Here is a 25542-nt window from a genome sequence, read left to right as displayed (position 1 = left end):
GAAAGAAAGAAAGAAAGAAAGAAAGAAAGAAAGAAAGAAAAGAAAAGAAAGAAAAGAAAAAAAGAAAATTAAGATCGATATTAAACTGGGGAGCATTAAAAGGAAAAAACATTAATCAAACATTCTGTAATTAGAACAAGTAATCAAAAATAGAGGCTGTTTGTACATGGTACCAAAAACAGTAGTTTAAAAAAATCATAAATTTGATAAATGAGCTCCAAAGCACAAAATACAGTAAAGTCTCATTTCACCAGTTGATTTACATGAATTCAACTATATTCATTTTGAAAAAAAAGTGAGGGAGAATTCCTTGATTGACTCTGTCTCCCTTATTCTAACCTGCCCCATGCCCTCTCCACCCCAGCTACGTTTGTTCCTCCTTGGCCCAGCCAAGTGCAATGGAAAACAAGAAACAGGAATTTTTGGCTTTTGCACTTCCAAGAGTCTAAGTCCTAGTGATTTAGGAGTGATAAGGAACTGTCCACTTTGTGAAAAGTCTTTAAAACCTAACCCCTAAGCTGAATGCTACCCTTCAACAGCCAGTGTGAAAGATCTTTCACCTTTCATTACTCAATGGATGGCAGGGAAAATCTGAGATGGGAACTCTCAATAAAACATACCAAACAGATACAAAAACAGAGCCTTCAGGCAGTTTAAACCTTCCTTGCTTCATAGAGCAGACGGTCCCCTGGGTTGTCTTCATAGAGCAGGAGCCTGAAGACCACGGGCCTGGCAGGGCATCCCCTGCACTCTGCCAGCGGCGCCCCCGGGCTCCCACCGCTCACGACCCCCGGTGAGCCAGATGAGGCCTACCCTGATTGTCCAGCATACACATGGGGCCGTCACGCTGGTAGTTGGCCACTCGAGCACGGAAAGGACAGTTCACAGGTATCTGAAGATAGTTGGGTCCCAGGCGGTGGCGGTGAGTGTCAGGATAGGCAAACAGGCGGCCCTGCAGTTATAAATGAAACAGGCGCTGAGTGTGCGCAGTCACACACACACCAGAATGGTCTGTACACTTCAAATTTCAAGCACACAGCGCTCTGTACAGTGTTACCACCAAACTCTGCCTGTCCCCCCAAAGAGCAGTTTCTTCTCACGTGAAATGAGTTCTCCTGAACTGAATGGTCCTTAATCTTCCCCGTCGTACAGCCAAACAGCCACAGATCTTCAGACCTGTTCTAGGTCAGGACTCCTTCTTCCCCCTCAAATAACAAGTTAGTGCCCTGCCTTGTATTACGTCCTACTCTCAAGGATGTATCACATTGTAAATACATCTGCTACTACCCCACTAACTGGAATCTACGTCCTTTTCACTGCGATCTGGCTTACCACTTTGGGTAACACTTTAAAGTTTATTAACATGATCTCGTTGAAAGGTAACAGAGATCACTATTCATGACCATACAGCCACTATCGCCCTCGGACAGTCATTAGCTCCCGTCAGAGTGATTTCAAAGTCCCCCTACCTGGCTCTCCACTTCCAGCCGCTCCTCCTCCACCACGTCCTACACACTCCTGCCAAGAGCATCAGCCTCGGGCCCCACACAGGTGATATGATCTCACAACTCAAAACACTTGAAGTGTTCCTCACTGGTCACCAAATGGCTAAACGAGTACAGCAGTCCTTCCCTGCCGTGTGTACGGCACCTCGCAAGCTCCCTGCCATCAGAACTCACAGCTAACTGACTTACGTTGTAGAAAGCCTGGGATAGGGACTGATATCTTGATTGCACCTACTAAAAAAAGCCCTTTCACTTTCTAAACTCACTAAAAAAAAAAAAAAAAAAAAAAACAACCAAGAAGACAACACATGAAATTTAAAATATGTTTGCCATAGCCAAAATTAATACCAACAGAAATTATGGGATTCATTCATACAATTCAATTCACTAACAGAATTGCATGATTTAGGTTTATCATCTTTTCTTAGGACTTTCTTCCCAACAGTTTCAATGAAATGTTCTAGACATTTGCTTTTTGTTGCTGCAGAGGACACGGATATGATCTGTGGTCCTTTGCCTGGACCTAGGCCTCCATCCAGTGGTGCACGGCTCTTCTAACTGTATGACTCAGTGTTGTTAACTGTCTCCAGGTCTCACTGTGGCCCCAGAGACCCACGGTGACCTGGATTGTGAAAAGAATTTGGATAATATTTGTTTTCCACCTGTTCCCTCAATACCAGGGTTATGTAGTCTTAGCTCTTCCCACGAATGACAAGGTCATGCCTTGGCAATTCCCAGTAACCTCCTTCACATGGTTCAGCTCCCTTCCAACCCCAAGGGAGGGAAGGTTGGATGCCCAGGGTCCCCGGGCTTGGCTTCCTTTACTCCTTTCAACACAAGCACTTCTGCCTGTGCTCTGTGGTGTGCTTGGCTTTCCTTCTCTCTTCGCTAACCTCCAGTTCACCAACTGGACTGATTCTACTTGATATGCGCGGATCACAGTTCTCAAAACTGGAGAAACCTTTTCCTAAAAGGGACAACTGTACAAACTTCTACTCAAGCACTGAAGTCCCCTCTGACATATGCTCAATGTACCCCATCTTATTTCTTCTACTTTAGGAAGTGACCGTTGACAGTTTAAACATACCCAACACAGTCCACCATCGCGCCTACACTCAGGTCTCTCTCCTGCCTCATTTTATCTCTGTGGAAAACTGAAATCCTATCCATTTTTCAAAAGCCATCTCAAACGCTACCTCATTCTTGAAACTTTGTCATCATCCTCCTAACAGACAAGATTTCTCCTAATTCAGATGGCATTCTGCCGTAATAGTTATCTTGTGTTTTTGTATGTTATAGCAGCCAGAGCAGCCTATCATACGCAGAGAGGTGTCCAATCTCTATTAGTTAAGGAGTGCCTGGGTAGCTCAGTCGCTTAAGTGTCCAACTCTTGATTTCGACCAGGTCAAGATCTCAAGGTTGTGAGATCAAGCCCCACATCAGGCTCTGTGCTGGGCATGGAGCCTGCTTAAGATTCTCTCTCTCCCTCATCCTCTGCCCCTCACCCCCTCACATGTGGGCCATCTCTCTCTCTCTTTTAAAAAAAAAATAAATATATAGATAGATAGATAGATAGATGTTAAATTGAACTGAAAGCTAATGAAAAACTTATTTTCTATAAAAGCCTTAGATGTTCCCAATGTCAAAGCAGAAAAGTTACTATTAAAAAAAACAATGGGATCTTAGCTTGTCTCCACGGAGAGTGACATCTGAACTGGAGTCAGATGCTTACATAAGAAACAGCCGTCAGTCACTGTGGCGTAATCTCAGGTAATAATCTTTCACCTTTGTTTCATGGTCAGAGTCCAAAAACACAAGACATTGATTTACTTAATAATTATTAAGCCAATTATTTTCCTACTGATTTCTGATCCAAAAAAGTATTTTTCACTCTTTCTCCCCTTGAGGGAGCCTAGTGGAGAGTGATGAAAAACTAGCGGATGCGTAGGAACATTACTGAGACAAATGGTTAAGTTAACCCACTGCCTTCAAATGCTGGCGGCATATGTTCAGTTCATAAAAACCATCTCCAGTCTCTTTTTACACATGGAAAAATTCAAGCATCACCAAGGGAGAGGAAATGAATCAAGTTACATTGACCAATTAACAATATTTCCTCCCATCAATGACAGACTGAACAAAGTGTGCTTTACTCTACAAATACCTGAGGCATTTCTAATGTAATTTTTAAATCAAGAGATTAAAAATATCAAAGTCTTAACACACTATGAAATTTGCTTTCTACTGTAATAATATAATGTCAGGATGCTTCCGTTAGACCCGCAGGAACTAAGGACCCAGATTCATTAAAATTTAAGTGATGTTCTAGTTAATTCTTCATATAAAGGTCTGGCCAAGTTACAGCATGTGTGTATGTGTGTATGCACACACATGTGTGCATTCGCCCATGCACATACCTGCACTCCTGCCTCAGAAGACCTCAATCCACCAGGCTTACCTGAAGCATTTTGTCAGGGCTGGGCTCAATGCCAGGGGGCATGTTGCTTGGGTCAAATGCCAACTGTTCGACCTCAGCGAAGTAATTAACCGGATTCCGGTTTAAGACCAGTTTACCAACTGGGATAAGAGGGTAGTCCTGGTGAGGCCAAATCTAAAAATAAATGTCATATTCATAATTACTAAACAACCAACTAAGGGAAATTAAACTACTTACTAAAATACCAGCTTTCGAGGTGCCTGGGTGCCTCAGTCGGTTAAGAGTCTGCCTTCGGCTCAGGTCATGATCCCAGCCCCACGTTGAGCTCCTTGCTCAGCGAGGAGTCAGCTTCTCCCTCTGCCTTTCCCCCCACCCGGCTCGTGCTCACTTGCTCACTTGCTCACTCTCTCTCTCAAACAAATAAATAAAATCTTAAAAAAAATATACCAGCTTTCTAATATAATCAAGCTAACGATAGTAAGTGAAAATAATTTTTTAATCCAGTAAAGTGAAAAGAACTTTAGGTGGGTGCACTGGTTGAATCTTTCACAATAGTAAACAGTAAATACTGACAACTTAGGCAAAAGGACACCAGTTCTTCCAGATCTGTTCCCTGCTAATAATGACAGATCAAGCCACTCTGAGGAATTCAATGAACGCAGCAAACGGAAACTAGAAGTGAGAAGCACAGGCCAGGAAAATCCAAAGTGGATTTCGTACATGACTTCTCTATCATTATGAAAACTTGACTGGAATTTGTAAAATTAGGTACAAAGAGACTTTAAAAAGAAAACAATTTAGTTGTTAACAGACTCACCTTGGTAACATCAAATGGATTGAATGGAAAGGTTTCTGCCTGATTAAAATTCATGACCTGGATGTAAAGTGTCCAGGAGGGGTAGTTGCTTGTGGCAATGGCATTGAAAAGATCCCGCAGGCCGTAGTCAGGGTCTTCCTGAGAAAGTCTTGCTGCGTCTTCGACAGAAAGATTCTTGATGCCCTGGTCAGTCTACAGAATGAGAGAAAACAGCTCAAACTGAAATGTATTGGCAAAGTTATGGAACTTTAATCAGTTATTCACTGAAGGATGATGAGTAACGCAACTCAAAAACTGGATTTTCCTTGTTCAAATGTGATACAAATAGGAATTCATCGACAAGAAACTCTACTTGGTTATCTTGATTCTTTAAAATGTCCAGGGAATCTGTATATACATTTCATATTTAAAATTAGTCCTATCTTTCTCTTTCTGCATCCTGTATCATTTGGATTTTTTTAACGGTTAACATATAATTTATTTTCAATTTCTCACCCATATAAAGAACGCTGTACTACTACCTTCAGAAAAGCCAAAAAATTTTTGGCATAAAATATACATAACATAAAATGCACCATTTTAACCATTTTAAAGTGTCCAATTCAGTGGATTTTTTTTAGCATATATCTCAAAGTTGCCGGGTCATATGATAATTCTATATTTAATTTCTTGAGGAACTTCAAAATTATTTTCCAGGGTGGTTATTATTTGAGTTTTTATACTCATGTTACTTTTCAAATAAGAAAAAAAATCAAAAAATATTTAAAAAATAAGAAAATAATTTTTTTGCATGAAGCAATTTTTTAATTCCCTGTTTTGTAATAGCTCAAATCAATTATTGATATTGTGCTAGCCAGCATCCCTCCACCCCTACTCTCTTCCTTTTATTTTACTTTCACTAATGCTCCTATCACATCATACTGCCTTTCTTTTACAGATTCTTTCCTGTATCTTATTCTGAAAGATGCCCACAAGCCAAGCATGGAAAGATTTCCTCAGCAAAGTCAACTCTGAAACTCTACCACAGAAATTCTAACTCTCTGTAGCTAGTGGCAAGATTTGATCCCTTCTTACCATCAGACCAGAAGCACAGTCACCTTCCGGATTTAAAAATAGAGGTCACAATCTGCAGATCACCAAGAGAGCTAATACATTAAATTGTACAATACTACTGCAATACCTTCCTGATTTTAACTGAATCCCTGGGCTTAGAAAATACTAGTCGTAGGTCAGAATAATCCAGACTGATATATCCAAGTAGGTCTCAGGCCACCCCAGGGCCCTCTGCTGAACAGGCCCATAAGCAATCCAATCCTTCCAGGATCATGGACAGCTGCTATTATTATCTCAACTTCACAGTGACAAAGCTGGAGCACAGAGAACTTTTAATAATATGACCAGTTACCCAGAAAAGGGAAGATCTGAATTCAAACAGGTCTGCCTGCAGAGCCACCACCATGCGGGTGCCCCAGATATAGTCATTTAGCCCTTGCTCTCAGTGACATAACACTTTGGCCGTTACAAGCCAATGGGGCAACTGTTGCTTAAAACTGTCCCCTGCCAAAGATTATATATATCCATGTTGTAAGTATAAAGAGGGGAGACAGTTTTCCTGTTTGATATACCTACCTAAGTTGTTCAGATAAACATTAAGACAAGACGGAAGAAAACAGGTCTTGGGATAGATACCATTTAGAAGGAGACTATATTTGTCCTCAGTCCACTTCTGGTCTGTGCTTATTTTAGCAGAAGTATTTGGAAACACGTTCTTAGGCAACCAGAGGTTTTTTAAAATACCTTCTAGAGTTCTCTGAGAATATTGCTTAATGTAATAAATGCCAAGATCATAATAAGAGAGAACTCTTTGAACCACTTCAATTAACTAAAATCTTCTCAAAGCTTCCCCCAAAGGTAACTTGTTTGATATGATTACATCAAAGTAAATGAAAAAAAAAACAATTTTTATTGTTTTACATTTGTAACTGATTTTATTTTGCCCTGTTCATTGTACACCCTCAATAAATGCTAAATAAATGGATGGATGAGCTAAAAAAGTTAGGAGAAATGTTTCTGGAAAGATGGCATCAGAATTAAAGTGATGGTGAGGTTGGTATCATAGACAGGAATGTCCCATTTCTGCCATAGTCCCCTCCTGGGCCACAAAAGATATCTATGTTCAGCACGATGACTCAGGGCTAGGAAAGGCAAAGCAACATAACACAACACTTTACTGTTTGCTAAGGCTTGATTCCAAACTCCAACAAAGACGTCTAGAAAGCTAGGCTGAACCTGGTAGAAATCTTTCACATAGTGTGGAGGCCTCTATTATCTCCTTCCATTTGAGCCCAAACCAAAACCTTAGGTCTTCCCTCTCTAGGGAGAATGGATATTCACCTGCCAGCACCAGGAACATTAAATCAGAGAACCAGCCTTAAATGAGCATTTTCCCAAATATTTACACATGGCTCCCAGGGCCCAGAAGGAGAAGACAGCTTGACCATTGTTAGTACCTGTGTACTCCTACCCTCTGGCCACACGGAAAGAGGAGACCAAAGAGAGCCCACGCACTTCCCCTTCACTTGGGTGGAGCCAACAGAAGAGTCACGGTCCAAGTCAACTGGACCAGTACCTCTCAGCCTTCAGAGTGGAGGGACGGGAAAGGCTCCCCGCCCTGAGGCCTTGATCTTCATCCAATCCTCAGGAGAAGCAAAGAGATGTGGGTGGTGGGAGCCTTGTACCTTCTGCCCCAAAGTAACATGTACCTTATAATGGAATTTGCAATAAACTGCCTCTCCCTTCGCATTGATCAGCTTAAAAGTATGCGATCCATATCCATTCATGTGCCTGTGTCCATCTGGAATCCCTCGATCACTGAACAAGAAGGAAACCTAAGGAACAGAAAAAGAAAGCCTAAAATTTTTCAGTTTCAATCAAAATATCCTAGATTTTTTTAAAGATATTCCTAAGTTTCCAAAGAATCTCTTAATGACATGGAACACATTAAGCAAGTTCCCGTAGGAAAGTTTATCATTAGTATCATTTATACAAAATAACAAGAATTTTAAAGCAGAATGATATGTAGATCATTAACCTCATGGCTCAGAATTCAGTAAAGAGAAGCAAAAACAAATCTGAAAAGTAGCTGAACTTATTATTCAAAATCTACTTTAACAGTCAATATATTTGGTAACACTTTACCCTTCTTTCCCTAATACAAAGAGCTTTACTTCATACTAGAGACTTTAATCTTTAATATTGTTAAATATCAATTGATAGTGTTTCTAGCATCACTTAAGGTCTATGAATGGGGGAAGAGTAACAAAATCAGTGATTATAAAACTCTTCAGGGTCAAGAAATCTGAGGAAGCCTTCCAAAAAGAAAGTCAGAAACCAAGTCCCGCGAGATAGCCGAAACTGGAGAAACACACGATGAGGCAGAGTTCAGGTGAAACACTGTACCAGAGTGACAAAGAAGGGCTCCCACCTGATGCAGAGATTCAGGGCGCAAGCTCCAAAAGTCCCAGACCATGTCCGGGTCCTTCAGGTGTGTTTGCGGGTTTCTCTTTTGACTATGGATAAAGGATGGAAACTAAACAGAAAAAGAGAAAAAAAAATCCCAAAACTAAGTTTATAGGAATTATGGTGTCTTACATTATACATTGCCTTATTGCTAGGTCTACAGATTAGAACTCTGAACAAGATAATCCTAGAATTTTACACTGCCAAACCCTGAAATTAAATTTACCCTCTACATGTTTCCAGGGCAAAGTGCCTCTTTTTATTAATTTTCCAGGCTCTGCAAGGAAAACTGGACTAGTCCCATGAAGTCGGTGAATCTTAAAATGCCAAACTGAAGACCAACGGTAACTGTTATTTGATCTTACAAAAAGATGTTAAATACAGAAAAATGTGCTTAAAAAGGCAATCCGGCCAACCCAAATTCTCTTCTTTCTGCTTTTCCCGGGGCTTCTCCTCAAATGCTGGTCAATACAGAGTGTTTGAAATCAATTTAAATCAAACATTTATAGAGTGCAATATACTTTACCACCTACCAATATGGCATCCCTGATGAAGAAAATGGGGGTGTTATTTCCAACAAGATCCCAATTACCATCCTCTGTGTAAAATTTCACTGCAAACCCACGAGGGTCACGAACTGTGTCAGCTGAGCCTGACTCTCCAGCTAGAAAATTCAAATGGGAAAAATGAAGCAAAACCCAGAGTACTTGGCATCCAAGAAACCCAAAGTCATTAAGAAACACTGGGATCTATCCTTTCCAATCTACTACCTCGAAGGAAATCAAGTATTTAAGTGCCTGGGTTATTATTTCTACCACCTACCAGCTAATTCAGTCTACCAATTAAACAAAAGAATTAATTGAGAGTAATGAGAGAGTACATAACTGTAAAAGCTGAAAGGATTATCCATTTAACATAAGATAGCCTTGTTTAAACAGTTAATTAAAATTTAAATTAAAATACAGGAAGAAAATAATCATAAAGTTTAAGATAGTACACAAGGAGAATTAGTGAGTAGGCAAAATTAAGAGGTTAATATTAAGAAAATGAGTGAAAATATAGATTCTGATACTTAATGTCATTTATTTTTGCATCCACAGTATTTTAAGAATGCACAAACACAGATGAAAGAAAAACAGAATCAACCGTGCATTGTGGGGTGTTGAGATGTAGCATGATAGATCTGATTCGTACTAGGACTACTGAAAAAAATCACTTCACCTCTGAAATAGAATAACCCCACCTTGCAGAGCACATCTCCAGATGAGATTACGGCTAATGTCTATAGAGCGCCTAACCATGGATGGCACAGAGTCAGTTCCCGATAAAGGGCAGCTATCGAGGTTGCTGCGTAAGTGCCCCACTCCACACTTCCACCTGAGGCAACCACTTGTAGGAAAGGTCTTTCCAAATGTCACAGAATTGCAGAGCTGGCCTCTGCCTGAGTGTGATTTCCTAAGACCTCAACAAACAGAATTAAAAGGAACCTCCTACATGTCTCAAAAATTTTTTTCTACCGGTAAACCTGGCTATCATTTGGAGAAGTGTTTTTCTCTATCTTCTAGTATGCTTTCCTCGAAATGTAATCATAAATGCCCCAAAGAAGTTACAGGGTCGAGTTACTGTGATGCCAGTCACGCAAATAGATGGACTTACCGACAGTGGAGAATCGAACCGCAATGGGAGTCCTCTTTCCAATATGCTCAAACACCTTCGCTTTGGAGTATCTGGTAATGTCATGCGTGACCTCGAAGTAGCCAAAAGCCCCTAATGAGAAAGACACAGAAATCCCCATCATGAGACCATCGCAGACCACTGGGGCCTCGATAGGCATCTGGGTGACAAGAGAAACGGATGGTGCAACACCGGCCTTTGGGAGCTTCCGAGATTGACAGAAGAAAGGGAAGATAGGGGCGCCTGGGTGGCACAGCGGTTAAGCGTCTGCCTTCGGCTCAGGGCGTGATCCCGGCGTTATGGGATCGAGTCCCACATCAGGCTCTTCCGCTATGAGCCTGCTTCTTCCTCTCCCACTCCCCCTGCTTGTGTTCCCTCTCTCGCTGGCTGTCTCTATCTCTGTCGAATAAATAAATAAAATCTTAAAAAAAAAAAAAAAAAAGAAAGGGAAGATAGATGTCCAAACACGAAATGCAAAGCCTTCAGCGCTACACCGAGCGCTACGCAGCTGGAACCAAGAGGAAGGAGAGATCAGCGGGGGTCAAGGCTGACCCAAGGGCACAGGGCTTGAGGCGGACCGGAAGCACAGGGAGGGCCCAGGAGAGAAAGAGAATAGGGGGAAGAGGAGAAAACACAGGGAAAGAAACGATCGACTAAACACTTAGGAAGACACCACAGGCCAAACTACAAACTGAACAGCATACAAAAGCCCTGATGGAAAAGCCACACAGAAAAAGCTGGAGAAGATGAAAGGAAAAAACAAAGAAATTAAAAGTTCTAACTGGGAGTCCAAGCGAGCAGCTAGGACAAAAACATTTTCTTCCTTTCTATCAAGCTTTTTTGTCCAATTGAGTTTTCAGCTTTCTTTTGAACACTACCCTAATGTTGCGTTTCTGCAATAAAAGCAAGACAAAAGTTTTACACAACTTTTGGACAAAAAAGGAAAAATCACCACAAACCCACCCCCCAACACAATTATCCTGTTTTGCACTGTTCGCTCCAGTATGTATCCCGTCAGTGTACCATCTAAATCTAGCTACAATTTCTGCATGTCCGTGTCTGTAGTTTCATAGTTTTATTTCTTCACTAAAGTGCACAATGGAAGAAAAGGAAGATCACTTGCGTTTCCACTAAAATATTTTATATATCATGCTCAATCCAGAGAAATAACCATCATTTAATTACGAATTCCTCTCCCGATGGACATTTTTTTCCCTTTCTCCCAGGAATGGAGATTTGCCACTTCTATTAAAGGAGCTCCAACCCTGTGGGAAGTAATTTTTAACTAAACCAGGTGTTGTGAAACAATCCTTTTACAACAAATAAACATGGCTCTCACCTGCTCCTTTGGCGTGCACAACTCTCTCAGGGATTCTTTCCCGGTCAAAGTGAGCCATTTCATCAGTGAAAACCACATCCTGAACAAGCAGGGGCCCCCGGGGCCCCACTGTCATAACATTAAGCTTGTCTCCTACTGGATTACCAGCCCCGGTGGTCAGGACATCAGGTTTCTAAGTGAATGAACACAAAAGGACAAAGAGCACAGGAGAGTCAGTGCAATCAAACCACTATTTACATTGTCAGAGGGCACACTGTTTTCCAATTTTTATACCTTCTGCTCAAACTCTTCTTAAACTTCCTGTGTCCGAAGTGCTGAAATCCTGTAAGATATGCCACTGCCTGAAATTCAGAGTTGAATCTCAGAAATCCTTAAAAAATCTCAACACCAATCTGCTAAGAAGTCTGCTCTGAACGTAGTGAAGAGAAGGGCCATATGCACCCCAAAGTTCACAGCAGCATTGTCCACAATAGATAAATTGTGGAGGGAGCCGAGATGCCCTTCAACAGACGACTGGATTAAGAAGATGTGGTCCATATATACAAAGGAATATTACTCAGCCATCAGAAAGAATGATTACCCAACATTTGCAGCAACATGGACAGGACTGGAGGAGATTATGCTAAGTGAAATAAGTCAAGCAGAGAAAGACAATTATCATATGGTTTCACTCATTTATGGAACATAAGAAATAGGAAGATCGGTAGGAGAAGGAAGGGAAGAATGGGGGGGGGTAAATAGAAGGGGGAATGAACCATGAGAGGCTATGGACTCTGGGAAACAAACTGGGGGCTTCAGAGGGGAGGGGGGTGAGGGATTGGGATAGGCCGGTGATAGGTGTTAAGGAGGGCATATATCGCATGGAGCACTGGGTGTTGTACGCAAATGATGAATCATGGAACATTACATCAAAAACTAAGGATGTACTGTATGGTGACTAACATAACATAATAAAAATTATTATTAAAAAATAATAAATTAGTTAATTAATAAATAAGAAGTCTGCTCTGAAGAGCAGAAAGATGGCTCACTAAGCTGCCAACTCGCTCAGCTCCTGCTCTTGATACAGCCACCGAGTTCCACACGGGAAACCCCCAGAGAGGGATCCCCCCAACACTGAATGTCCAAACTGATCATGAGAAGATGGTCACTGGAGAAGCCATTCTGGTCAATGGTCAACTTGCAGCTGCTTTCTGACAGCTACAGATGTTCAAGTGGCTCATCCCGGATCACCCCCATTTCTCTCAAGCAGCGTAGGTCAGGCTCTTTGCAACATCTCTTTCCAATTCCAAGACAAAAGAGCCAAAAAAGTCAATGGCTTTTATTGTCACTGAAAATAAACTGTTGCGGGTGAGATGGGTTATAGTATTACTTTTCTAAAGATGTCAAAGGTCCCTGAAGTGGGATAGGTTATTTTACTGTAACAAAGAATTCGTTTTTTAATCCACCCGATTCTCCAGTATCAGGTACATCGGAAGCCTCCCGGCTGTTCCTTCTCTAGGATGGGAGCAGCAGCATTCTTTAAGTAAACGATCCTAAGCAGCTCTTAGCGTCATCTTGGCTCATACCCTCTACTCCTGACCAGGGACAACTGCCTCTCCAATGTCTTCCCTGGTCACTGGGAAGCCAGAGGAGATGTGGGGGGGGGGGGGCAAAGCCAAGCCACCTCCATTCTAGGAGAATGACTCAAAAAGGTCTAGTGATGAAAGTGCATGGTACCAACTTCATGTGCCCAGAAAAGCATCATGCACAGAATTTTTACAAACCTGGAGTGGAGTGTATAACTTTTCCTCTCCGGGTACACCTGCTCTGAATATTAAGAGAAGGTCAATACCTGTCTCTTCCCTAGAAGGGATATTAGGAGGAAAGGGGTCACTTTAAAAACTATAAAAATACCATGAGCTCTTTGGGAAAATGCACTAAACAAGAGAGATCTTGGAAACTTCAGAATTAATAAATAAGACTCATACACCCACTAGAGTTCTATTCACATCTTCAGCTTAAAATGACTGCATATAAAACAAAGAAACATATGAAAGATATGTAATCATTTTTGTGAGGAAAGTCCCTAAATAAGATTCCTCTTCTCTACTTTCTTTCTTCAGAGAAATAATTACAACTCAGAGGGAAAATTCCTTAGAGAATGGGCCGCTGCTGAGCACAGGCTCTTAAACAAATGTTAACTACGATACTTCATGGACGGTAACATATACGATTTTTTTTATTAGTTTAAGATCTTTAAAACCGGGGTATGTCTTACCATCTGCGGCATCTTAGCAATGAGTCCTGGTTTGGACAGGCAGGGGTTTCTCCTTCCGAGCAGAGCATGAGACACTGGTACATTTCACAGTGCACGGCGTCTCAGACTCAAGGAAATAGGAGGTTCGCTCCAGGCTGGCAAAGTGTGGTCTTCAAATCCAACTCAAAAGCAGCTCTAGTTAGCGCGTAAATTCCTTTGTCAAGACTGTTACACCAAAACTATGGCCACTAAACACTTACGGAAGAGGGGCAGGGGCGGAGGAATGTGTGTGTGCCCATGACCGGGAGGGAGCCGGACGTGGAAGAGGGGCAGGGTGAGACAGAAGGGTCCGAGGACAGGGCACCGAGGGACAAGGAAGGGAAGAGGCAGCGAAGGAGAAAGAACACATGAGGAGGCAGGGAAGAAACCTGTCATGGACTCTGGACCCTGGGACAGAGAACTTCGGAACAGAAGCCAACAGAGGCACTTGCTGCACAAAGACCAATGGGATTGAGGACTGAAAAGAGGCTTCTGGTCTTGGAAACCTGGGGCCTCTGGTGACCAGTCCCATGACAGTTTCAAGGGTAAATAAAGTAACAAAACGAGAGGCAGCCAGCCACTGACCACTACTGACGGTGTGACCTGAACCAAGGAAAAGATGACTCCGATGGGGTGCATGAGGTCCCATAATAAAGGATTCTGACCATTGTGTCTGACTTTACATCAGTGACACTGGAGGTGTACGTCACAGTGAGCAGGCCAAGGAATGCAGGAGGGGAGGAAGCAGAGGTTATGAACACGTGTCTCTCGAACGGCAGCGAGAAAAGGAAGGGGGGAGAGCTGGTGCCTCAGAAAGAAGGCGGTGAGCGCCCTGTGTCCAATTCCATGGTCAGAGCCATGCACCGAGCACGGCGATCAACCCCATGCTAACTACAATTTGTTTTTGTTCTGGTTTAGGGCAAACTTGCAGCAATCTCTAGCATTTCGGATACTTCTGAGCTAGTCAGTGGAGAGCAGTGAAAACCAGCCCTCCAGGGCTGCAAACAACCACAAAAATAGCCAGGAACGGAAGACTTGGAAGAGGAAGCCTGATTAGGTGCGTCCAGGTGAAGCCACTTCCTGCACCAGCTGAGAAGGGCAGAGGGTCAGGAGGGGACGAAAGGAGAGAAGAAGGGGGAACAAAAGCCCACAAACATCCGGGCCAGCAGCTGCCAGACAAGCTGCGGGGGGCAACTGGACAGCAGGCTTTATACGGGTGCTAGGGAAGAAAAGGCTGGAGGGGGAAGTAAGTCTGAGCCTGTCTGCAGGTCAAGGACACAAAAAGCAGCTATAGGGCACCTGGGTCACATTCGAAGCTCAACCATCCCAACATGGACCCCTCATGGTGCCACCCAGAGGGCTCAGCATTAAGAACAAGGGCCCCTCAGACACACTCAGTTCAACACTCACTCATTCATTCCACTGGTATTGTCCCTGTCCCCCCCCCCGCCCCCACCCCATCCCCACAGACCATAGAGGCTGCCTGGCAAGAGGAATCTCTATGTTCTGCACAAACAACAGGACAGGGGCCCCTGCTGGACAGTGAGTGTGGTAAACCAGAACACAGCCACACCCCCTAGCCTGTGTCCCTGTTTCTTGCAGGCAACAGACCAAAGAAACAACATCCCAGGATGCCAGCTCTGGGCTTTCTCTATTAATAGGATGGAGGGTGGCCATTTCTGGTCCAAAGCCAACCAAGAAGGACAGAGGATCAATGCAACTGACAGAACTGTACAGAATTCCCAATTTCCCTTCATAACAACCGTTTCTGAAGCACCTGCCATAGGCGAGGCTTTATCTTAGCTACATAAGTCATCTCACTTAAGCCTCCAATAATCTAGTGAGAGACATGTTATTACTCCCATTTAATGGGTGATGCTGTATGATCGGAGAATTTAAGTGATTTTACACAGATTTCAATGTTGGGGCACAGGTCTACTTGTTATATGTAACAAGTACGACAGGCAAAGAGATTTCTTCCCACTTGTTGACTACTATGTTGTTGTTGTTGTTAAACTTAGATCACTTTAGAACTAGAATGTTTAAATGACAGAAAAGCTTTTCATTGCTGGAGATTTCTAAGTGCTTTCTCTCTCAGGAAAAGTGGCATTCGTACCTGTTAAGGTGTTTACATCTTTCTGGCTGACAACTATCCATGACATTCATACAAGCTTCTCCTGAACTGCTCTTCCTGCCCACACCCCATGCCATCCCTCGAGGTGGGCCAAGGGGGAATCTTCTCGTGCCCCACAGAACAAAATATTTATAATTCCTTATTTGCTTCACTGTTTTTCTGTTCTATATGGTATACTCATTTTACATCTATATCCCTGACACCTGACATGATGTCGTTATCAACAAGTACACAAAAAAAGGCTTGGGTAGGATGCCTGGGTGGCTTCGTCGGTGAAGCATCATGGCTCAGGTCATGATGTCAGGGTCATGGGATTGAGCCCTGATTCAGGCTCTGTGCTCGGCATGGAGTCTGCTTGTCTCTCTGCCTCTGCTCCTCTCCTTGCTCTCTCTCTCTCTCTCAAATAAATAAATAAAATCTTTTAAAAAAATGCTTGTGGATTCAACATGTGAGCAAATTAAACTATGGGCCAACACAAAATGGCCGAGAAAGATATTTCTAAGTAGAACGAGGAAGCAACAAATGCCTATCCCTCTCCCTGCATCTCCCCTCCCAAAAATAAATGGGAAATATTTGAATTTATAACTTTTAATTCTGATCGAACACCTTTAGACAAATGTTATGAAAACTGCTGCAGAAATTGGCAAAGAAGTACTCTGGCTTGGCTAAAAACTGACACCATTATTAAAAGCAGGGACTCAAAATAAAATTCCATTTTGGCTTTGCTCTTTCTAATTTTTGGCTGGAGTTAAGACATGAACGAAGAAATTTTGCTGGGAAGAGGAAGGTTGGTTTTCTCTAATAAAATATTCTATCAGCAGTTTCCATTTATTAGTGTCCTCTGCTCACAGAAGTTCCAAGAACTTACTAAACATCATTCTTCCATTTTTTAATTGACAAAGATTGGTAATACAGCCCCATCCCTAACTTTCTTTTTTTTTTTTTAAAGATTTTATTTATTTATTTGACAGAGATAGAGACAGCCAGCGAGAGAGGGAACACAAGCAGGGGGAGTGGGAGAGGAAGAAGCAGGCTCATAGCGGAGGAGCCTGATGTGGGGCTCGATCCCAGAATGCCGGGATCACGCCCTGAGCCGAAGACAGATGCTTAACCGCTGTGCCACCCAGGCGCCCCAACCCATCCCTAACTTTCAAACCCGAAGGAGTCATAATGACAGCTTCTCATTCTCAGAGATCAACACAGAATATACCTGATATTTTCTAGCAAATTATTGCTTAACACTCTATACTTTTTCAACAAAGACTCATCAAACATCTACAATGTGCACACCCATGTACAGGAAACCAAAGACTGTCTTGGCCCTCAAATTCTTTGGGGCAAAGGGGAGAAACCAGAATGCTCCAGGCCTCCTGGCCCATTCCAAGGGACTGGGCAGTTTGCAAAAAGAACTCAGGCCTGTACAGGGCCCTCATCCTTCTCCCCTTTGGAAGCCAGTGGCCACAGGCAGCACATATCCTTCAGCACACATCCTGCTCTCCAAGGGACAGGCCTGGTAATCTCCACTGCCTAAATGCAAGGGATAAATTCAACACAGGGTGCAATCTCAGCAAGCCTTCTTGGCCCAAACTCCTAAGCCACGTTCTCCAATCAAGCGTCTACCAGTAATAAAGGTAACACTTGGAACTCACTCATCCCGCTGACTCTTGATTCAGCTTGGGTATAGAATGTGTGTGTTGAGAGGTCTTACTAGATGGTCTCAAACCTCAGAACAACAATAACAGCTTTGTATGTGGGCATTGTTCTAAAATCTACTTGGGTTATCACATCTAATCCAGCTATCTGAAGTAAGTACTAGTATAATCCCCATTACACAGAAGAGGAAACTGAGGTACAGAGAAGTTATGCAACTTGCTCCAGGTCATCCACCTAGAAAAGGTCAGAATCAGAATTTGAACCCAAGCAAACTGGCTCAAGAATCCAAACTCTTAACCACAACACAATAGCATTTCTTAAAACAGCAGAGCTAACATGTCCTGTACGCATTCTATGTGCTGGTAACTGACATACATTAATTTACACACATGTATTACATAAATGAGTCCCCAACAATCCTTCAAGGTAAGGAGAATTATTACCCCACTTCTAATATGGAGAAACCAAGGGGGAGGGAGGTGAAGTAACCTGCCCAGTGGTCAGGCCACAATTTGAATCCTGGCTATCAAGCCTAACCCCTCACGGCTTCACTAAACCACTATGAACTGTGTTTGTAACTACCAGAAGATAAAGCAGGGCTTATAAGACATATCAATGGACGCAATGTGTGAACCTTATTCAGATTTGGGTTTGAACAAAGCATTAAAAAGCAGACAGAAAGACAGACGTGCCAAGGGTCTCCAAGACCACCCAGCTCCAGGTGATTCCTTAGGAGGAGTCACGGGACTTAGCACCGAGGCATACTCAGGCTCTAATTTATTACAGCATTTTAATACAAAGCAAAACCCCAGCAAGGAGAAAGGCACATGGAGTGAAGTCCAGAGGAAACCAGCGCAAGCTTCCAGAGTCCTCTCCCAGGGGATCACACGGGACACACTTAATCCCCCAGTGAGATACAGCAACACGTATGAAATGTTGTCTAGCAGGGAAGCTCATTAGAGACTCAGCGCACGGGGTTTATATAAGGAGCTGATGGTGGAGGTGCCCTCGAGCTCCCAGCAGGAGAGCAGGCGTTCAGTAAACACCACATTGTTTGCATGGTTCTGGCACAGTCAGCCGCTCTTATCAGCTCAGGTGGGGGAGCCTTCCCGAAATCCAGCTTCCAGACGCCAGCCAGGAGCCACCCTTGCGCGTAGGCCTTTCTAAAGGCAGTCATCTCAGGTCTATAGGTGAACTATTTTCTGCACAATCAGGGAAAGTGAACACACTGACTGGCTGAGGAACGTAAGCGATTACTGCTTGTGTTCTAGGTGTGACAATGGTATTCTTAAAGAGTCATCTTTTGGAGATACAGGCGCTTGGGAGGGTCATTACACAATCCTCACTACTTCAGTTCTGGTTTGAAATTTTCCACAATATGCTAACCACACTCCATACTGAATTCTTTCCCTATAGCCACCCATTTGGTCAAGACAAAGAGCAGAATTCAGCACTGCACACGAAATACACACTGGGCAACCGACCAGATGGTTAATGCCGGTTCCTGCCCAGAGAGGGTTTATCATCACTAGAAAATGTGGAAAACCCTAACTACCACGTGGGCCATTTAATACTAAATTCCAGATGTAGTTTGATGGGCTTTTTTTTTTTTTTAATTAACCTTAAGACATTCTAAGCATCAGAAGGTGCCCCACCTTAATTAAGGCCACATCACACCGGGGTGATTCACAAGATCGAAATACATGAAGTGGTAACACTGGGAAATGTTTCTGATTTCCTTAATGACCAAAAACTATGCTTCCTGGGCTACACACACAGACTTCATCACTGGGATGAATTTAGTCCTGTAAGCGGACTTCATCATGGTTAAGCCACCAGGTGCCTTGTGTAAGTCAATGACAGCAGGTCATTCTAAGCTCAAGAAGAAAGACTGATTTTCATTCTACTTTACTCATTGTCTAAGTTATCCTGTACCCTCCACCTAGGGTATGGCCACTCAAAAAAATATTAACATATCATGGAAAACATGAAGTCTTTTCAAAAAGAGTAAGAAAAAAAAAATCAAGCCTTTTTTTCCCCCCAAGTATAATTAACATACACATACACCATATTGATTCCACAATTCTAGACATTACTCAGTGCTAACCATGATAAGTGTAGTCACCATCTGTCACCATACAATAATACTATAATATGCAAACTGTGTTCTTAATAAAGAACACCAATGGATCCTGTTGGTACTAAATAAGGTATATTGAAAGCTTCCGAACAGGCCATTTCAGCAGTGTGCTAACTGCTACCACATCTGCAACTTCTATGGCCTTAGACTAACAAGAGTGCCCTGAGCAAGGAACAATAAGATCTATCAGGCAAGCGAAGAATTGCCTGTCCATGCTGTTGCACTGAGTGGGGGAAGAGAGGAGGGGCAAATGACACACAAAAATTTTAAAAATCCAGGAGACAGAACTAGTGGGCAGTTTTAATTCCAGAAAAAAATAAAATAAAAGTTGCCTTTTACAAGGAAGATAAATGTCAGACTTAAAGGTCATATGGCTGGATCTCTGAGCACACACAGACTGAACTCAACACCTCCTCCTTCACCCAAATGGGAAATGTTTGTTTTCCAAGCCAGGCTGTTTTATATTAGTATGTGTAATAGTCAAAGTGTCACATTAATCGCTAATGCTTTTTTTTTTTTCCTCTCCCTTCTTGGTGACTTATCAAGGCTTCCAGCAAGAAATGGTCAAAACATTGCTATTGGTTTTCCATCATTAGCAAACATTTAGAATAATCCTATCAAGAATAAAACCTTCAAAATACACAAAATAATAGCTATTGCAAGAGGTTTTCTCTGCCTTGAAACTATCTTAAGTCTCGGAGCACTAAGAACTGGCCTAGTCCTTCGATCTTTCAAAACAGTAGGGAATAAGACGAAATGAGAAAGAAAGGCTCAAAAAATGAAGCATAGTCGATCCACAAGTGTAAAAGATTCCTTGACTCTTTTTAGTAGAAACCACAGCAGCCACAGTACTCAGGAAGAAAATAAAGAACAAAAATGAGAAAAAACTAAACAAAAATCAAGACCTGCTTGGTTTACATTTTACAATCAGCCTATCTTTTCTTACCTGGAGAAAAATATGGAGTGGGCTAAATATTGGCTAAAACAAATGAAAGCTTAGAAAATCTGATTCTACTTCTCATGTCTCTCTCGTGCCCACACTATGACCCAGCAATCTGACGCCTAGGCAGTCCCCAAGTGAAACAAAAGCACATGGGCATAAGTTGTTATCAATAAACCCTTCTCCATCCCAAATGTTGGCAGTGTTAATAGCAAGGTAGGTATTATCAAATTACCCTAAAAGATACATAAATCCTCATGGGCTCTGTCTTGTGACTCAGTGACAGGAATGGATAGACCAAGACCTAACCTCTCTTCCAGGTCATAAAGGACTATTAAAAAAGGTAAAACTGGAAATGTTCAAATTCTCCAATTTTTAAGGGATCAGAGGCTATAACTAAGCCTAAGTATCCAAAAGGAAGAGCATTCTAACAGATGAGCAAGAACGTGCCTACTTAAGCTCCAACCAACGTGACTGGGAATACCTGGAGAACCAATTCCTTCCCTTCAATGTATTTTGAAAGAAGGAGAAATAAAGATTTTTCGGAAGAGCCAAGTCATACCTATGAGCATATTTGATTCAATGATCATTTATTAAGATTTACAAAGCTCCCAATTCATTTGTCAGCAGCAAAATCTGAGTACAAGAAGAGATTCTCAATAAATTGCTTTCACATTGGTTGACACTCTGGCTCCAAAGGAGGTTACCCCTAGCTTGACATTCTGCATCTGGTTCTTAAGGGAGGAGACAACAGGGTGCCTTTCTCTAGTAGGTCCTGAACTTAAAGTTCTCACAGTCCAGTGAAAATTTTAAAAACCAGGGGGCGCCTGAGTGGCTCAGTCATTTAAGCGTCCAACTCTTGATTTCAGCTCAGATCTTGATCTCTGGGTTGTGAGTTCAAGCCCGGCATTGGACTCCACATGGGGCATGGAGCCTACTTAAAATAAAAAATAAAAATAAAATAAAAACTAAAGGGGCACCTGGGTGGCTCAGTTGGTTGAGCGTCTGACTCTTGATCTCAGCTTGGGTCCTGATCTCAGGGTTGTGAGTTCGGGCCCCGTGCTGGGCTCCACACTGGATGTGGAGCCTACTTACAGAAAAAAAAGAAAGAAAGAAAAAAAAGAAAGAAAGAAAGAAAGAAAAAAGGAAGAAAGAAAGAAAAAATAAAAAACCAGAGAGTAGGAGGAAACATGATGATACAGAGCTACCCACTTACATAGAGGCATTTGCCAAATACGGGGAGAATTTAAAAAAAAAAAATACACACACAGACACGCATCATCAATTATTATCATAATTTTCTAAGAGAAAGAATATTTTAATGTCAAAAAGTAAAAATGACATAATCTTTAAAAAAAAGATTATATCTGTCCATCACATCACAAGAAATGGCTAAACAGATGTTCGTATGGAATAGATGGTTTGGATAACATAGTAAGTCAGCTACCTGGACAGGGGTAGACCGCATTTCCCAGCTGCCCTCACTGTTAGGTGTGGTCAGGTAACAGGCCATCAGAGCTAATGGAGCCAATGGAAGTGAGTAGAAGTGACCTACACTACTTACAGCCTGGTCCCTAAACCTCCATCATACCCTCTTCCATGTTCTTAACCTTCTATGACTGGACAGTGATGCCCAGGGCAACCTTTAAAGCTAAGTGTTGTCAAAGGGGGAGCCTCTGTCTGCCTGGAACCCTCTCTCAATAACTGTGGGCCATAGAGTAGTCACCCTAAACCACTGCGGCCCATCATGTAAGAAAGAAATAAATTTCTAATACGTTTATACCATTACACATTTTGGAATTATTAGAAATAAATTTCTAATACATTTATACCATTACACATTTTGGAATTATTATAGCACTTAGCCCACATATGATTTCAAATATGAGCTATGGATCAATAAAAAGACAATCTAATTTTTTAAAGGACAGAAGATTTGAACAGCTATGTCAGAAGAACATACACCAATGGTTAATAAGCACGTGAAAAGACGCTCAGTTCTCACTGGTCATCAAAACAATGCAAATTACAACCACAGTGAGACATCACTTCATACTCACAAGAATGGTTAAAATTAAAAGACTGACAATACCAAAGTTGACAGAATGTAGAGCAACTGGAACTCTCATACACAGTTGATGGAAGTATAAAACGGTATAAACGCTTTGGAAAAAGGCTTAGCAGTTTCTCATAAAATATTCACTTACCCTATGACCCAACATACTGCAGGTATTTCCTAAAAGAAATGAAAGCATATGTGCACAAAAATATTTGTTTAAGACTTTTCCTTGCAGCTTTATTCTTAAGAGCCAAATAATGGAAATAGCCCACATGCCCAGCAACAGGATATACAAATGGTCTGTATTCATCCAATGGAATACTACTCAGCAATAAAAATAACAAACTGCTGAGACAAACAACATCATGAGTGAATTAAAAGCATTAAAACATGCTTTTCTTTTTTTAATCTTGAAACATTTTTGCTGAATGAAAGAAGTGTTAACACACAAAAGTACATAAGCCAATGGTTAAAACGAAAGGGTGGTTGCCTGGGGCAAGATTGCAAGGGTTGCAGTAAATCACTGGGAAACAGCATGAGGGAAATTTCCAGGGTGGCAAGAATTGTCTATGTATCTTGATGAGGGAACAGGATTCAAATGTGTATATATTTATCAAAATATCATGCAATGGTACACTTAATATTTGTATCTTTCACTGTACGTATTACCTTTGAAGAGGAAAATTGCCCAGAGCAGGCCCAGGCCAGGAGGCCCCAGAAGATGGAAAGTTACTAAGAATAAGCTAGAGATAACCAGAAGCCCTACTGGGAACAAGAGATAACCAGCTTCTGTAAACAGGCTTCCCACCACAGGCTCCCCTCTAAAGCAGCCCCCACTCCCCCAGTTTAAACCCACCTACAACAGTCAGCATAGCCTTTGGAACCCGACTGCCTGCAGTCCCCTATAAAAGCCCTATAACCCCATTGCCCAGGGCCCAGAATTTTGAGCACAAGCTCATCCGGGCCCACCGGCGTAAAATAAATCCGAGTTCTACTTCTCCGAGTGTCACTTGGTCTCTTGCCGGTCTGATTTTTATTTTTCCGCAACACCTTAAACACATAAACATTAAACTCTGTTTTGCATGCTTAGTGTTTAGGGGTAAAGTCTACTGATGTCTACAACCTACTCTGAAATGTACCCACAAGAAAGGGGGAGGTTAATGGATATACAAAGGGATGGACATATAGGATAACATGTAATAAAAGACACATAGCAAAATGTGGTGATTCCTTCGACTCTTGCATGATTCCTGCATGATTCCTTCGACTCTTCTCAGTGTATGAAATTTTCCATAAAAAGCATTGGAAAATTATAAAGGCTATGGGACAAATGCAAAATTCCCTTTGGAGGATCAGCAGGGGTGGGGGGGTGGGAGGGAGTTCACCTCAAAGAAATAAGCAGTTTTCACCGACAGCAGCTAAAAGTGAACAGGACATTAAAGTGACTGCCAATCAGGACCATGTACACAGTGCACAGCGATGTCACTGGCAGAGGAGACAACAGTATTTCAACTCTGAGCCCCCCATTATAGATGTGTTCTCGTGAGCCGGATGTTTCACACATGGGCAACCATGTAGGGTAGATTGCCACTAGTGTTGTAATGATTTAACAACAGTTAATGATTCTCAAAATGAAGAGGCAAGCTAGTCTCAGAACAAAGGGGGGGTCCTTTAAAAATGAATAAATTGTGCTTTATGAAAAACTCACTACATTGTCCATATTGTTCTCAGTTCACAGAGTATCATGAAAACTTCAGTATGAATCAGGATTTAGCAACCACTAGATACAGAAAGAATCCTGGCCCCCAGCAGCTACGTTCTAATCTTGACTCTGCTACTAACTAGCTGCCTGTCCTAATAAGACTCCAAGTCTCTCTGGCTCACGTTAGGAACTCATGAAAAACTGAACTACCTTCCTGGCATATAATAAAGGACAAAACTAGAAGAGAGATGTGCCAGACCCTTAGAGGGGCAGGATAACCTTCTCAAGAGCAGGGAATTATAAAGCAATTTATGGACACTTAGCATTAATACTCCAGTTCATGAATACTAACCCAGTTTTGAGAAAGAGCATTAAGATATGAAAAAGCATGGCTCTAGCCCTTTCTCTGCCATGGGAAATGGCCAAGTCTCTCAAGACTCTCTGGGCCAATATGACAAAAGAAGACTCCAATCAGAAGCACTCCCAACTAATCCAACCTGCTCAAAGATGCTCTTTGACACTGTGCCCCTGGATACAGGCCAGGAAAGCCTCACCCACCACCACGGAGCTGAACTCCTTTCTCATCTTTAAAGTTCTTGTTCAGATGTCACGTGCTTTGGGAAGCTTTCCAGCCAAGTCCCGTCACTCCCTTTACACTTTACAGGTAACATACAATAGCGCCTTCGCCACGCCGCATGGTAATCACCTGTTTACCTGTGTTATCTCCCTGACTAGACCTTAAGATTCTCTACACTGTAGTTCTTGCCTCACTGGCATTTGTACACCTTGTCTCACCACAGTGACTAGCACAGGCAGGCACTCAAAGAATACGTGTGAATAAACGCATTAACCAATCCTTAATGTCGCTTCTAGCTCTAAAATGTTAGGCATGGTGTTTTTAGATGCAAATGGAATCATGGACGTAAAAATTCTTTATTTCGTCGTTGAATATCATGCGTACGGAGTATCTGATATTGTGACTGCTGTTGGGGTTACCAAGATGATCAAACACGACTCTTGCCCCCACAGCACCCCGCAAATATGGAAGCTTGTAGTTATTGCTTGAGCAAGGTCAAGGCTAGAGCCCCGTTCCCACTTCCCCCCTCACTTCCTTTCTTGCAGCTGTAGCTCTCTGCCTCTTTCCCCATGAGCCTTCATTCCTCCCTCAAGCTGCGACCTCTGTCCCAGCTGGCAACACTGCAAAATTCGGAGCCAATCACCCACGCCCTGCGGCGGACAACAAGCCCTGCAGGCGTGCCCCCGGCCCCAGAACCCTCTCCCCTCCTCCCCAGGAATGGAAGAGTCCACCGGGACTGAAAGCAGCGCCCACCCCGGCCCGTGACCA

At 42.4% G+C, this 25542-nt stretch overlaps 1 protein-coding gene across 1 annotated transcript in view; it reads right to left on the bottom strand.

Annotated features, from left to right (window-relative positions):
- CAT (catalase) overlaps window positions 1–25542 on the bottom strand; it is a 36288-nt gene that overhangs the window by 10456 nt on the left and 290 nt on the right. Inside the window, exons 2-9 of the mRNA XM_040638941.1 lie at window positions 11292–11463; window positions 9935–10045; window positions 8812–8942; window positions 8244–8348; window positions 7522–7647; window positions 4760–4951; window positions 3964–4116; window positions 814–952 (exon numbers count right to left, since the gene is read on the bottom strand). Of these exons, the coding sequence (XP_040494875.1) occupies window positions 814–952; window positions 3964–4116; window positions 4760–4951; window positions 7522–7647; window positions 8244–8348; window positions 8812–8942; window positions 9935–10045; window positions 11292–11463 (1129 nt within the window). The remainder of the gene's footprint in view (window positions 1–813; window positions 953–3963; window positions 4117–4759; window positions 4952–7521; window positions 7648–8243; window positions 8349–8811; window positions 8943–9934; window positions 10046–11291; window positions 11464–25542) is intronic.

This window comes from Ursus maritimus, unplaced genomic scaffold (assembly GCF_017311325.1).
Source record: "Ursus maritimus isolate PB19 unplaced genomic scaffold, ASM1731132v1 scaffold_23, whole genome shotgun sequence".
NCBI lineage: Eukaryota > Metazoa > Chordata > Mammalia > Carnivora > Ursidae > Ursus > Ursus maritimus.
Note: the sequence above shows the minus strand (reverse complement) of the source record. Positions and strands in the feature narration are given on the sequence as shown.